The sequence below is a fragment of the Neolamprologus brichardi genome, chromosome 22 (assembly GCF_056152115.1).
Source record: "Neolamprologus brichardi isolate AB-2024 chromosome 22, ASM5615211v1, whole genome shotgun sequence".
Taxonomy (NCBI): domain Eukaryota; kingdom Metazoa; phylum Chordata; class Actinopteri; order Cichliformes; family Cichlidae; genus Neolamprologus; species Neolamprologus brichardi.
The window spans coordinates 13691874-13707471 of NC_142124.1; the positions used below are offsets into that span (position 1 = coordinate 13691874).

The 15598-nt window shown below is 42.1% G+C and overlaps 1 protein-coding gene across 2 annotated transcripts in view; it reads right to left on the bottom strand.

Moving 5' to 3' along the window:
* efna3a (ephrin-A3a) overlaps positions 1-8806 on the bottom strand; it is a 77232-nt gene extending 68426 nt beyond the window's left edge. For both annotated transcript variants that reach the window (XM_006787993.3, XM_006787992.3), the window contains exon 1: positions 8139-8806. In XM_006787993.3, the coding sequence (XP_006788056.1) occupies positions 8139-8248 (110 nt within the window). In that variant the 5' untranslated portion in view covers positions 8249-8806. The remainder of the gene's footprint in view (positions 1-8138) is intronic.
* Positions 8807-15598: the final 6792 nt, after the last annotated feature.

Below are 15598 nucleotides of genomic sequence, written 5' to 3' on the forward strand. Positions count from 1 at the left end.
CTACTTGCCTTGTGACTGGCAACCACACCAGCAAGCCACACATATGGCATACCCATCAAGAATTAAACGTACGGCAATATGAGAACGCCACTTGAGGCATTTTGTTTCTTCTAATTTTCTCAATTTTCTTTGTCAAAATCATACCACAGCCATAATCTTTAATCCATGTATGTGGTCATGCGTGAGCCTCATTATGATTTAGTAACTCTAAAGTAGGATGGCAACATCTTTGCCACAAGGAAAAGTAGGTTACTGCTTTAGTTTATTATGCTTTTTGAGACAAACTCCAAGTAGTTGCAACAACCAGAGTTTGAAACTCTGAGTGACCATGATCAATCACAAGGAGAAGGGACAGTTTGCCAATCCCATCGTGGTGCATCTATGTCACTATTTGTGGAGGAATTTCTGCTTCAAATCTATAAGATTCTGACTCTGGAATACTAAGTAGTTAATGTGAATTTCTATACACGATGACAGTAAAAGATTTAGAATAGGAAATAAATTGTAAATGGACTGGTTCTTGTACAGTGCTTTTCTATTCTGCTTGAGCACTCAAAGCTTTGTACTTCAAGCTTCAATCACCCATTTACACACAAGATTTTATACAAGCACTATTTTCTATGGCTAAGTATTTTCTATCTAACATTGATACACATTCATGGTCCAGTGAATGTATCGGGAGAAACTTGGGGTTCAGTGTCACGGACATGCAGACTGGAGAGGCCAGGTATTTTATAACCAACCTTTTGATTGGTAGATGACCTGCTCCACCTCTTAAGCCACAACCACACCAAACACTGCAACAGATTTGCAATTTTTGCAGATTTACCAAAGTTAATTGACAAATTATCACAATTAACACATTAATAGCCAACTTGACCCCACTGAATCACAAACAGACTCGGTTTTATTGCCATTTTAATGTTGTCTTGATGCAAAGTCACTTTGAAGACAGCAACTCATTGTCACCAGTCATAGACCCAATCCCTGTCTTCAAGGCAAACATTTCAATGAAAAAACTCATTGCACACAGTTGCAGTAATTATGGTTGTGCTAAAGTGTCCAATAAATGTCTTCTCTGGTGTGACTGTAGCATTAAATAGACAACTGAACTGTTGGGGAGCATTCAGTGTTCATGAGGAGAATGAGCCATGCCATTTGTGTACAAAGCAGCACAGCTCAAGTTGATTGCCTGAACTGGCTGGCAGGCTTCACTCCATTTCTTCAGTTTAATTGAAAAAGTAATCACCTGTGTGCCTAATATAATATATCTAATATTAACTGTTATTTCATTTGATTTCATTTATTTTCTTATGTAACTTTCATGTAGCACTCAAAAACGTTCAGCTTTCACAGTATTGTTTATTGGTCCCCCTCAACACAACAGAAACACAACAAAAAGGACTAATGCGTCTATTCGACCTCTTTCCCAGCAATCCGATGTGGACACTGCATACTGACTTGCGTGTACAGTACTGTATTTTTCAAAAGCTGGATGTTCCCTGAAAAAAAGTGTTTTATTTAATACCTCCAACGTAATTACCTCAACAAGCACAGCATTTCAATATCTCTGCATTTTAAATTTGCGCAGCACAGCTCTCCAGGTTCCCGACAACAATCTAACCTTTACTTCTGCCAGTAGGTAGCTTCCCCTCCGATTCACTTGCACCACACTTTCAAGTTTTAACGACTTTGCTATCATATTTGTAATAGAGCAGTTTCGCTTGAAGATGTACTGATTTAAATGTTCCCTCTAACAACATAAGAGGGATACATTAAGCGGCGGCGGCTGCCGCTGAGAGGTCAAATTACTTTTTGTCATTCTGGATGCACAGAGCACTAGAGAGAGATTTCAATTTTCTTCAAATATTCTTATTACAGAGACGACGGCTGCCAAAGGGTCTCAGACCTTCATATAATTACATCTTCAATAGGAAAAATCTCAATTATAAGAGAATATCTAATTATTACGCTGCCCATATCCGAAATTGCCCTCACATAAAAGGAAAACTGGAGCCGTATCATCCACTAAGCTGTGAGGACAGTTTCCACTTCTCGTAACACGGCTGTTGTTAAGCACCCAAGAGCATTAGAGGGAAGACCTGTCACGGCTCAAGACCTGAAGGGAATGAACAGAGAACAAGATATGACAGAGCACAAACCTGTGTCCTCGCTCGCTACCTTTTTTATGAAAGGACACTGATAACTCTGAGGGCGCCAGTTGGTGCAAAATACCGCCTCAATTGCCATACCTCAGAAGAGGCCTTCTGCTTCAATAAAAAAACAAATTATTTTGACCAACTGCTGTGGCTGCCATATTGTTTTCCTGGCCATGTAGCTTAACAAGGCCCATTTCCCAAATAATCAAACTCCAGCCAGTGACCATCCACCTATCAACCGCTTTGATCTTTTTCCTACATGGCAGCCATTTTCATCATAACAGCAATGTAATTTCCCAGTGGGTAACGGGCACTGCGGTGCAGACTCCCAGTGTAATGTACTGTGGAGTTGCCATTCTGAAGTTGGAAAGCCCTCTTTGTAGAAAGCATTTGCATTCAAATCATTGAGTCTGAAATTGGTTCTACCTGTCTGGGATCAGGACTATCTCCTGTGGGTTCCCACTGCCAGTTAAGTGCAGTTTTTATAAGCTTGGAGTGCAGGAATGCTAATGGCCTTTGATGACATATGAAGAGCCTAACTATGTTTTTACCTTGGACTCCTCCACGGAAAGAAGCACTCCAGGTCACCTGAGGTAGCTCTTAGATGAGTCCCAAGGTAGCTTCCCATCAGAGCTCATGAACGGGTTATAATGGCCCACCACACCTGCAGATTCCTTATTAAAATTAAGCTCAGCAGGCTTGGAGTGCTTTGGACCTTTAGGAGGATCAGAATAGATATAAAAAAGCCGAAACACCAAGACGGGAGACTTTATTGTAACAGAACAATAGCTGATGTTTTTAGACTTTTCCCTTGGTTCAGATCTGTTGAATTGCATGTTGGCTTTAATCAAACTGCTTGGTAGAGTGCGATTTATGCCCAACAACAGCAGTAGCCAAAAATGAACACTGTCCCATTTTATTTTTGTTTTTGCAATTATGTCCCTTAAGTATATTAAATTTCACTCATGTGTTAAGAATTCTAAATCACGTGTTTCATATCTGGAAGAAAAGAAAAAGACGAGAGTAGATATTATAAAATATGCGCATAAGGAGAACGTTGTGATAAAGGTTTTTTCATTTTTATCTTGTGAAAGAATTGCACAGGTTGAGACCTTGCATACTTTCCTACAGCTTTTTATTTTATTTTCACATTTCAGAGGAATAAGTTATATTTACTTTGAGTCTTGGATTTATTCAAAACACATAGGCTATTTTTCTTTCATCCGTGCCTGCACTCGTGTTTTTCTAACCTTTGCTTTCTCTGGAGCTGTTGCTGAAGCTATACCAAGGCCTTGTTTCACACAAACATAGTTAAGGCCTCTAAGGAGCATGAACCCCGGAGCAGTGACTGACAAGCCCATAATAATCAATTCTCAGGCATGCTGTTCCAAGGCAATACTTGATCTGAGGTTCCCGAGCTTAGCGCCGAATGCTTCACGGCGCTTTACGGACACCACAAAATCAAATTAAAAATGCATTTGGAAATTGATCACCTGGTGCACCCGGATTGATTGCTGCTCCAAAAGCAACCAGGTCGTGTTTTTGTTTGGCCAGGTTCCATTCACCTTCCCATACCATATAAATGTATTGATCTGCACACCCACTCTTGGATCTATAAGAACCATTAAATATCCTTTCAGTGTTTCTCCATCCACTTATGTGACTCATACTACATTGCAACAAGCTAAAAATGGTCAGAACACAGCTTTGCAGACCAGTAACCTTTAACCACTTTCCATCACTTCACTTCCAATGAGCGCTGGGCGATGATACTAAGTTAGTCATCCATTTAAAAGCAGTGCTCATCAAACTAATCTTCTGAATGTCTAAAACAAATGAAATGGAAAGCATTCATATCTCAACAAACAATGGAATATTCCATTTTAGATATGGAGGAACATGATTAAATTCAAAAACTCAAAAGGTCAAATTGCACTTTTCAATCAGTGTTATTCACACACATTCCCAATCATTTAACATAACTGCAACCAAGGAGAAAAAAAGCCCACAATCTACTGATTTTTGAGGCGCTTGTGTGGTACAATGAATGCAAAAGAACAAATTGAATGCCGGTGAATAAGATGCATTTGTATGCAAAATTGCCAAGACAGCCAAGAGACAGAGCTGCAGGCGGACGGATGTGCATGTAATCAGGTAGCAAATCTGCTTGTCTCCCGTAAGCTCCGTATGCGTCGCCGTGTTCCTCTGGGCCGAGGGGCAGGTGAGTGGCAGCAGCTATTGTCTCGGAGCACTGGTCCACATGAATGACCCAGCCTGTGTCCACATTAGCACGGATCAACTCCTGTGGATATCTTCTCCCCAGAAAACAGCAGCTACAGCACATTCAGCCAAATAACCGAACTTCCATATCCGGCAAAGCTTGCGCTCTTTTTCACCCTTCCTGACTTTTGACCGACTTAATTAATCTTTCCACTGCTTTATTCTAGTGAAAGACATCTCTGCTTTCCACCTTTCCAACATCTTCACCTTCCATTCCTTTCTATTACAATCTCTCAGTTAGAGCCAGCTCTTCCTTACAGTAATATTCTTCACACTTTGTAGCCTTTGCTTTTTCTCCATCTACCTTCTGAAATGTCCTTATCCATTACCTGACATTTCTTTTCCCCATCCTTCTCTCTCTCATTTCTTCATTTCTCAGTAATGATTGCCTTTACTGCAACTTAATATCTACAAAGTGTTTCCTACGGGGCACCAGTTTTTCCTCTGTCCCATAGGGGACCACCTCCAACTCTAGCTGGGTCTACACACCCACAAAAACCGACCTGGTGGTTAATGAGCCTGTTGAGAAAGACGGCACTTTGACTCAACATTGATCACCGGGCCGCTGTTCCTCGAACTCTCTGGGAAGCTATTTGTCAAGGTGATAATTTATTTTGTAGCACCAGATATACTGTGTGGGGAATTGGGTTGTTTTGTTTTGTGTGTGTGTGTGTTCCAGGGGCTTGACAGACACCATTTCAGGGCCAAATCAGTCCATAATGTGTAGCATAAAACACGCTGAGCTGTAAATCACTAAGTATCGGCCACAAACAGCGAAAGAAAGCTTTCATCTGGCTGAGCAGGCAAGGGAATGGCGATTTAGCAAAGAGACGTGTGGCACATTTTCAAACGCAATTCCCTGGTATTCCTTCACACACCCATGCAAAGACTTTTTTGCTCTGGTGTTCTGCTAAGTTAAAAGCATTAGCAGAGGAACTATGTGACTTAGCGAGGGAGTGGGAGATTGAATGAAAGCTGCGCTGCTGTTTTCATCACACCGACATCACACCGGGCAATTATGGAGATGCGTCCTGTGAAACCAGCGAGGCCAGACACCTGATGGGAGGAGGTGGCAGGAGTATGGGACGCTGCTTGCGGGTAGGCGAGGCTACCGCAGTGCACCGCTGCTCCGGCATGCTCTCAAGATGTTCCACATCTCCCCCCTCTAATTGGCAGATGGCCTCAGATGCGAGATGATTTAATGGCCTGCGTGTGTGTTTTTTCTTGCCTCAGTCAGCCATTAGCAGGGACATCTGTAACGAGTTGGCCAGGCACACTGCTGAGAGTGGAAGCTGAGGCCAACACTTTCTAATGGGGGGTAGTGCGGTCGTGACGGGCTTGGGCGGTAATCAAAGCACTCCGAGGTATTTCTTGGGGTTATGATAATCGGGATATCTCGTTTCAAATTGTGCGAGGCATGACAAAAAGCAATAATAAATCATTTGATGTTGTTTACCTCAGAAAAGCTGAAAAGAATCAAACAGAGCAGTATTACTGAGGAATCCACTGTGTGACAATTCACTTTTGACTTTCAGTATACCAGAGCAAGACATTTCTAGCTGAGCGTTATCATAAAAAGCCATTTTCATGGCTTTGGCACAAACAGCTTGGCTTCCAAGTGATCCCATTTCTTGCAGCTGTGCCGTAACCATCTGTGCTGAATGCTGCGCTCAAGGGTGAAACATTAAGGCCTGAACCAGAGTTTTGGCCCTAAAGGCCTCTGGTTTCTTTCTCTCTCCTGCTGCCTTCATTTCTTACTGCTCCCTCCTGAGCTTGCCTCTATAACGAAAGCTGGATGAGAGACGGAGCTGCGTTACTGAACAAGCAAGGCCTTCAGCTGGTTTCTGTGCATGTAGGAGAAATGGCTCCAAGCCTAGGGCCTTTTAAGGCTTGATGGCCATCAGTATTCTTGCCATAGCCTCTGAGGATTTGTCTGCTACCTGCAAACTGGGTCAGTTTTTGCATTATTTTAGAGATTTGTATCTCACTGTGGAGAAAGAAGGTTTTGCACACGCATGCATGTAGACCCACACCTGCACTTTGTCTTTCTCTCTCTGCTTCCTTCCCTCTATGCCTCTCTCTCACACACAAACTGCATTTTGAATTCATCAATATGTGCACATATTTGTCATTTTAACACATAAATGTCAATTTAAAGCTACCGAATGTGCTAACGCTGTAATGAATAACTACACCGAGCAAACATAGCCACGCTGTGAAAATCATTTTAGATGGAGCACACGCCAGACAACTAATTAAAATTGATAGATAGACTACTGTTGATTATGGCACTCAAAAACCCGTGCACTTTTTCAGCACTAAAACGCAACTTAGTCTCAGTTAATACACCCCCTCTCTATTCATGTCACACCGACGGGATTAACTGTAGTCATAAATCTGAAACAGTTGTGAATGTGACTCTGCCATTCTCACATTAATGTTAATGAGGAAGTGACACTGCTGCGGCATCACCTTTACGGTTTCCATCAGGTTTCAGAACTGTTATTATAAGGACTATTTTTAAATTCACCCCACTTTTCTAATTCCAATCGTTTACTGTATGTGTGCCCCCAGCAGAGAGCCCGGAAGGCGAGTGAGGGACCAGCAGCAGCAGATGTGGGGGCGGAAATGAGATGCAGAAAGAGGGGAAAAGAAAGGTGGGGGGTGGAATTGAGGGGGACAGACAGGCTGGTGATACACAGTAGAAAAATAAGAGAAGGAAGAAAAAAGCAAAGTATGTGATAGAGAGAGGCGATAGGAGAGACCTGCGTCTGAGGTGAATACAAATGGACAGAGGAGGAACACAGATAGAGGAGGCGAACGAGGAGTGGGGGGTGGTGGGGGAGGCAAAGAGGGAGGCTGTGTGAGGAGAAGAGATAAAAGAATGTGAGAAAGATAAATTTACTGTTGGCTAATGAGAAGACAAAGGCAGTAGAATCCACATCGATCTCTGCCCCACAGCAAGCTGGCTTTATAGAAGTAGAGAGAGAAAGAGAGATAGCAGAGCCTGAGAAAGCTCACAAGAGGTAAGCAACCTCACAGATGCCGGAGGAATCACAGGATGAGAATAAAGTCAGAGGTATGTTTGAGTGAGTGTGGCAAGCATACTTATTTGTAATGACCACACATATACACTGACTTCTTCAAGTTTGAGCGATGTATGTGAATAATGCATTGATGCTGAATGGGGGCAGGGAGGACGAGCAGACAGCAAGGTAAAAAAAAAAAAAAGAAAAGAAAAGAAAACTACTTCAATGACTCAATACTGGGAGCAAGTAGATGGTCTAAATGTGAGACAGGATTCAAATATTTATATAGCAGGCACTTTACAGGCAGGGTGAACATGAGGAGCATCGCAAAAACAGTTTCCCAGTGGAGATGCATTACTGCACTCAAATGGATTAAATGACTGGGAACAAAGGAAACATCTGAAGCTTGGAATTATTGAAGAGATAAAAAGAAGACACTTATGAACTACTGCAACTGGTTATTATCTAATTATAAACTCGTATTTCTTAAATATAACTCTTGTGGTGTATTTCAGTGGTGGTTCAAGGGCTTTGCTGTAAATAAAAGAAGCACGTCGCTGCAGGAGAAGGTGCTCACACCGTCATGTAAACAAGTTATCAACACAGGTGTGCATCGACAAAGACCAGCATCGGATAATTTGCTAACAAGGGGAGAGAGTGCACCACTTACAGCAGGTTTGAACTGTTCCAGTACACCGCATGCCGATTGCTGGCTCTCGAAAGGTGCAAGTTTGTAAGCGCCAGCGTGATGAGGCTGAGGGAAAACGTTGCGAGAGCCATAATCCCTCCGCTGCTCAGCCAGATCTGGTGCCCCCTCTTCCTTCTGCGTCCCCGCTCCTTCTGTCCCAGGCGACGCGTCACTCACAACATCCCAGCGGTCAAGAAGAAGAAGAAGAAGACGAAAAGAGAAAGAAAATACGCCTTTTCAAGTTCCAGTTACCTTAACAACGGGTTGAATCGGGGTGACTTGTAAGTGGTTACGTGTTCTTCAACTCAAATCCCATTGCGACGAAACCCATTTGAGCATCTTTACTTGTGCCAAATCTATCCGGACTTCTGACGCGTGCCCGCCTGGGCACTTTTTCAAGTCACACCTTTTGTTTTGTTTTCTCAGTTCTTTCACTAGAAAGGAGCAGTGCAGGTAGATAAACGGCAAGACAGTCTACCACATTCAAAACTAACAGCTGTAAGTCGGTGCTTATTGTTCTCGACGCGCTTTAAAGTCGCATCCAAGGCGCTGGACCTCTGCTGTTGAGATTTGTGTAGCTGTAGGTGACCTGCCGCTTCTCTCATCAGCAGCAGTAGCAGCAGCAGCCACACGCTGCGAACACAACGCTACAAACCCGCCCTCTGACGGCTGAGATGTGCCCACATGTCCATCTATTCTCCCGCCCCGCCCCCTCAAAACATGCACCGTCTCACAAGAAAATGAAAATTATATGCGTAAAAATAAAAGGATCAGTCATATTGTAGTAAGGAATTTGATTATTTAAATAAGAATTAAATAATGACAGGGTGTGAGGTGAAGGTGATTTTAGGTTTAAAGGACATTGATTTTACAAACAATAAAACCGCTCCAAAAGAGCCCATCTAGCACCACCTATTAATTAGTAAATAGGTCAGAGTCAATCAGTCAGTGCAGCACCCAGTGGATAGTTTGCTCCAGCTTTTCTGCTTTATTGTGTGTACCTATCTATAGAAAATTACTACTGGTAGGCAAAACATGAAAAATCAACTTATTTGATGCCACATTTTCCCATTTGTTAACGGGTTAAAAATAATCACCTTTACTTTGGTCTTTTTGGCCCCCCCACAGCCTTTCATCAGGTATTGTTTTAGTAAACCTTGACACAGACCATATGGTAGAGTGCACTCCTTTAAGCACTTAAGTGGTACGTTATATAGAGTGGTAATGTGACAACTCTGATATCTAAAATAAAACGGTTTCCATGACTCCTTTCATATTTACAGACCTTAAAAATACAGGTCACATCTTGAAAGTTTGAGTGGTTTTTTTTTCTGTTTCCATAAGAACAGATTAGGTTCAGGGTTTACTGAGAGATTAAACTGGAGAACACACTGTAAGAATAACATCCCCTCTGGCTGCTTCACGACTCATTATCGCATGTTTAACAGTTAATTATCATCAGGCTGTTCACATTTCAACAGCTATAGTGTTTGATATACAAATGGATGACAGTTTAATGCAAAGCCACCACACTGTAATAGTGGTACACAGAGCTATCTAGTGCTGGGCTCAGTCATCTTGTTGTAAAGTGCCATCATGTTCAGGACTTCTTTATCAATATTTTTCATTCTGTGTGTGTGTAGATGCACAACGAGTACACAAATTGCACAATCCTAAACAGTGCTTTGAAAAGACTCAGGAATTAAAAGTTTTAGAAGAATTTTAGGTATGCAATCCAGTGGGCATAAAAGCGATGTCTCATGCAGAAATAATTTTGCTTCTAGTGAACTACAGCTGAGGTGGAGGAGGGATACAATACTCACACGGTCACAAAATATTCGACCTTAGAGTGTATATAGAAGATGGTTGTAGCCTCTTGGTCTGAAAAATGAGGAAATGAAGAAGTGATTTACACCTGTTCAAATCCGCATTTACACAAATATCTAATCAGCCAATCACATGGTAGCAACTCAGTGCATGTAGCCATGTAAACATGTGCATGGTCGATTGTCTGAAGTTGAAACCAAGCATCACAATGGACAAGAACAACTTATGTGACTCTGAATGTGGCATTGTTGACGGTGCTACAAGGGATGACCTGAGTATTTTAGAAACTGCTGAGATGTTTCTAGTGGGATTTTTCCACACAACTGTCTCCAGGGTTTATAGAGAAAGGTCTGAAAAAGAGAAAATATAGTAAGCAGGAGTTCTCTGGGAGAAAATATCTTGTTGATGTCATAGGTCAGAGAAAAATGGAAAGACTGCTTTTCAGCTGATAAGAAGGCAACGGGAACTCAAATAACCACTTGTTATAACAGAGTTAGAATCAGAATCAGAATAATTTATTAGTCCCAGAGGAAATGATGTAAGTCCCAGAAAAACAGGAGCTGAAACAGGCTGCATGCAGGCTCGTGTATCCGCACTACAACTAATACAGAAGAGCATCACTGACTGCAAAACATGTCAAAGCTTGAACCAGATGTGTTACTGCAACAGAAAACCATACAGAAGATCCACTCCTGACAGCTAAGAAAAGAAAACTGAGGCTACAGTTCAGTTCAGGCTCCAAAGATTGGAAAAACATTGTCTAATCTAATGAGACTTGATTTCTCTTGCAAAAGTCAAATGGTAGGATCAGAATTCGGTGAACCATCCTACCCTGTATCAACAGTTCAGGCTGCTGGTGGTGTATTGGGGGTATTTTCTTTCCACGCTTTGGTCCTTTTATTACCAAGCGAAGATTCTTTAAATGCCACAATCCTCCTGACTATTGTTGCTGACCTTGCCCATCCCTTTATGACAACATTGTATCTATCTTCTGAAGGTTGCATCAAAAACTGCTTTCTTGAACATGACAGGGAGTTCACTGTACTCAGATACTCACCCGATCTGAGGAATGTTCCCAGCACCTTGTTGAATCTATAGCATGAAGAATTAAGGCTGCTTTGAAGGCAAAAGGGGTTCGGCTAAGTACTAACAGGTGAAACTAATGAACCGTCCAGTGAGTCTAAACATCTATAGGAAAATGACCCTCATTTCCTTTGATCTGTGCCCCTGAGTCAAGTCTAAGGTCTGATTTGCTAAATTAAAGTCATATTGAATATACCATAATGTTGGGCCAGCCTTATGATTGTTAAGTTGCTACTGTGAGATTACATCGTCCTTCAGTCTCTACGTCAGATTCAAGCCTGGCTCTTGACGTCCAGAGATTGTGTGCTTTCAATAGGTATATAATACACACTTCTTTTACCCAATGGTACAGCTCCTGTATCAAACTGATTTATCTTTTTTGAAATGCCAGATCATGATTTGTGGAAAAAGACAGGCGGCTGAGGCTGCTGAGGTTTTCCATTTTTCCAGTTTCCTTTTTTTTTAGCCATCTACTTCCATTATATTCGGTAGACGACAGACATTTCTACAACCAACATTTCAAAAACTGGACAACTCACACCAAAATAATCTAGAGGGACAAACAACACAACACACCAGTGGAAAAAAAACAAACATGTATTTTTGATTTTGGGGGGTAAACTATCCCTTTAAGGTTACAGCTAGAAATAAGATTCGCATTAATATTAGAAAATTAATACAGTGAGTGCAAGGCCATTACAAGTACAGTAATAACACATGTGTCTGAGTAATTATATGTGTGTGTGAGTGTATCTGTGTGCTTATGTGTGTGTGTTAAACAGTGAAATATAGACCGAGGGGGGAGCGTATGAAAATTTGGAGACTTTAATTAACCTGTTTAATTTCGCCGGTGGTGGTTTAACCACTCTATCTAGCCTAATGGTTGCCCGCAGTATTAATGGCTCAGTTAATTCCAAATATTAAGCATTAGCCTCGGTTTGATTAACTCTGCCAATTTCATATCTCATAATGGTGTCCCTTTTTGGAGGGGATATCAGTGATAGTCACACCCATAAACATGGTCGTAGACTCTGTCGGTGCAACTTTTTGCTGAGCGATCCAAACATTAATCTGAATTACCGCCGATGATAAATGAATGCTCATTACACTTCTTAGCCGAGTCCCTGAAGGTCAGAATTTTCTGCGAGCGAGGAGACGCAGCCTGAGTCGGTTGTAGATTTGCTGCCTACTTTCCATTCTTTCATCTCTCATTCATACACACCGTCTGTCTAGTTTGCTCTCGTTTGCTCTCACTCACTCCCCGCTTCTCTGTTGTTTTTGTCAGTGATGACGCCTCTCTTGAGTGCCCTCCGGGCATGTTGCCGTGGCGACTGGAGTAAAGGGGTGGATGAAAGAGCAAGTACCATCACTTTATTTTCTCCCCCAACTCTCTCCCCCCCGCTCCCTCTCTCTGTCCCGCCACCTATCTGTGCAGCTCTCCTGGATCACTCGCCTCCATCCACTCCAACATTTGTCATCCTTTTGTCACCTCTCACTCAGGAGGAAAGAAGCGCTGTATCCACGAGGAGCATATTCTTCCCCCTCTCCTTGAACCGATGATCTCTCGCTTCCTGCTGCGGGTCCTGACCACACAGTACCAGAGAAAGTGAGGGGAAAATGCACAGAGAGACATTTCATATGTTTCCCGGGCTCGTCTCAACCAGCAGAGGCTCAGATTTTGCAGATTTATAATGTGCTTTGTGTGTATTCTGATCATGTGGCCGAGTGAAGCTTCTCGGTATCATAACTTATTGAACACGTTTGTTCTTTTGCACTGTTTATACGTGTTTATTGCCTCACGCAGCCTCTGCAGCTGCACAGCTTGTATTTTGCTGTAGGCACTGATACATACTATAGTAGCACGGCTCGTTACCTTAACTGTGACTGTGTTTGTGATTAATTCATGAACAGCAGCTATAGGCATATTGATTATTCTGATAATTTTTTCTCATCAATCAACCTCAATGCTTTCATGCATCCTCGTTCGCTCATTATTGATTTCATTCTTCAGCCTACTTTACTCCCATTGTAAGCAACATTACAGTTAAAACGATGTGCTGGTTTGTTCCTCAGCGGGACTTCTTTATTCTTCCTCCTGGCTTCTATCTGTGCTATCTCGAATTTTCTACACCCATCTGTTCCTCTTTTCCCTACGTCTCATTCTGGATTTATCTCAGCTTTAATGTTAATGGATTAAAATGAGGTAGACTTGATTGAGTTTAATGTCCACTGGCGGTGTCAGTAAACAACAATTTATTTGATTAATCAGTTAATCTAGTGAAATGTCAAACTTTGAATATAAACTAAGTGTGACAGGGAAAAAAAATAACAGCAGAGGCGGGAGCCTTTTGAACCTGGCAATGTAGACAAATAAAAAGCGCTGTGTAAAAAGTAAAAGTGTGTATCCCTGTGTCACAGTGTGTCACCTTGTCAACCCTCCCTCATCCTACTGCTTTTTTGTTTTATTTGTCATGAACATATATTTTGTAGGTTTAAAACTGTTAGAAAGTTACAAAGTGTGAGAGAAGGAAATGAAAACAAACTGGTGAAAATCTGGAGGCAACATGTTGAGACTGAGAAAAGGAAGGTGGGGGATGGAGGTATGGAGGCATTAGCCAAATGAAAGCAAGGCCAGCAGTGTTTTTGTTAATGGCATGAAGCTGAGGAGAGGCCTTGCCCAAACTCCAGGTGGACCACCATCGTTTTGTCCCCTCGAGTGTAGTGCTTAACCTGCCTCGCTTCAGTGAGTACCCAGCTGTGCAAATGGCTAATGTGATTGTGAAGATATAAGCCCAAGATAATGGCATCTGCCAAGCAATCAAGAATAATGTTCCTCAGCATCAGGCTGCGATTAAAAGACAGCGCACGGAAATGGATGCTGGGATGGGGCTTGGAGAAGAGAGTGATGTGCTAAATGGTTGTAAAGGACAGAAGCAAGGAGATGAACTGTCAAAGCAATCTGTTTAGAGAGAAATTAAATACTGGAATAATTGAAGGAATGAATTGACATTCAAAGGTGCACTGCCTCTTAATAAATCAAAGTTTGGTCACCTCTTTAGATCCCCTGGGCGTTCCAGCATTTCTGCATGTCAGCATCTGGGGGTTCACGCCGTCCCAATTCATTCCCAGGGCGTCAATTGCTGATGTGTTGTCACAGCCACTGGCATCTCATATAAACACCCAAGGAGTCCTTTGGCATCAAGGCTGTGATGCACTATGTTTGTGCCTGTGCTCAAGTCTTTGGCACTCCCTCCTGCTTGTAAATAACCATTTGGCAAACCCTTCTAGGTAAGTAGAACAGTTTTAAAACAAATCAAAATAAATATTTTCTTAAACCTGAAAATCCTTTTAATTGCCCACAAATAACCAGTGAGTGAAAACTAGGGTAACAAAGTCTGAAACATAAAGCACCAAAACTGGACTTTAACTGCAGTCTCCTTGTTGAAAACTGGACCTCTGCCACCCTGTTCCATTTTCAAACTTAACTGCTCTTAAAAAGAAGACCGTAACCTCTCCAGTGTCCAGTCATCCCACAGCCAGCACATTGGACATCAGTGTAACTCCAGCGGCGCCTGGAAAAACTGCAGGATTTCTTTGGGACACAAAGTCACTATGTTCAGTTCAGTGTCCCTGATGGCTTTCATTAATTTACTACATGTTTATTTTTTTCTTAATTCTTAATACTCCAGCAGTTGCCCCTATATTGTAGTGCTTGTGAATCCTTGCTGCTTTACAAGGTTTCCCTCTGCAGTGGGTTCCCACTTTTCATATTAGTCTCCACTTTTCTTCATTAAATAGCACACATATCATGGATAGATAGATGATGACTTACTGATTCTGAAACAAAGAGCTCATTTTCACTCATAAGTGACTGTAAATTGGTCTGATATTCTGCAAATGATATTTCCTTAGATAGCTTGAGAGGACCATTACTGTTTGTGGCCTGTGAAGTCCACCGAGACCAAAAGCATCCTGCGCAGTTTTTGACCATAACAGGCTCGTGTAGCTTTAGCCTGGTTTGTTGTTTTATTTGATGCAAAGAAATGATCCTTCTAATTATGTGACGCTATTTTGCTAAGCTAAATATAATAGTTATTTAGCACCAGGTGACCATAGTTCGGCTGCCCCCCAGCCCAGTAACGAATGGCTGGTGTGTGTGAATGCGGGTGTGTATGTGAGTGTGAATGGTTGTCTGTGTGTATGTGTTAGCCCTGCGACAGACTGACAACCTTTCCAGGGTGTACCCTGCCTCTCGCCCCAAGACAGCTGGGATAGACTCAAGCCCCCCCTGCGACCCTGTAAAAGGATAAGCGGCAGAGAATGGATGGATGGATACATATACTAGTCAAAAACTTATAAATGAATAAGCAATGGTCGGAAATGCTGGTTTTTAAACAAGATCCTGAAATACTGTGTAATTGTTCACACATCAGGGAAGTATTCTGGTAAAAATCAAAGAAGTAAAGCTTAAAAGAGACACTCAGATCCTACTTTTTTTTGTCACCCCTTGTTTTTTGTCAGATTGTCTGTTT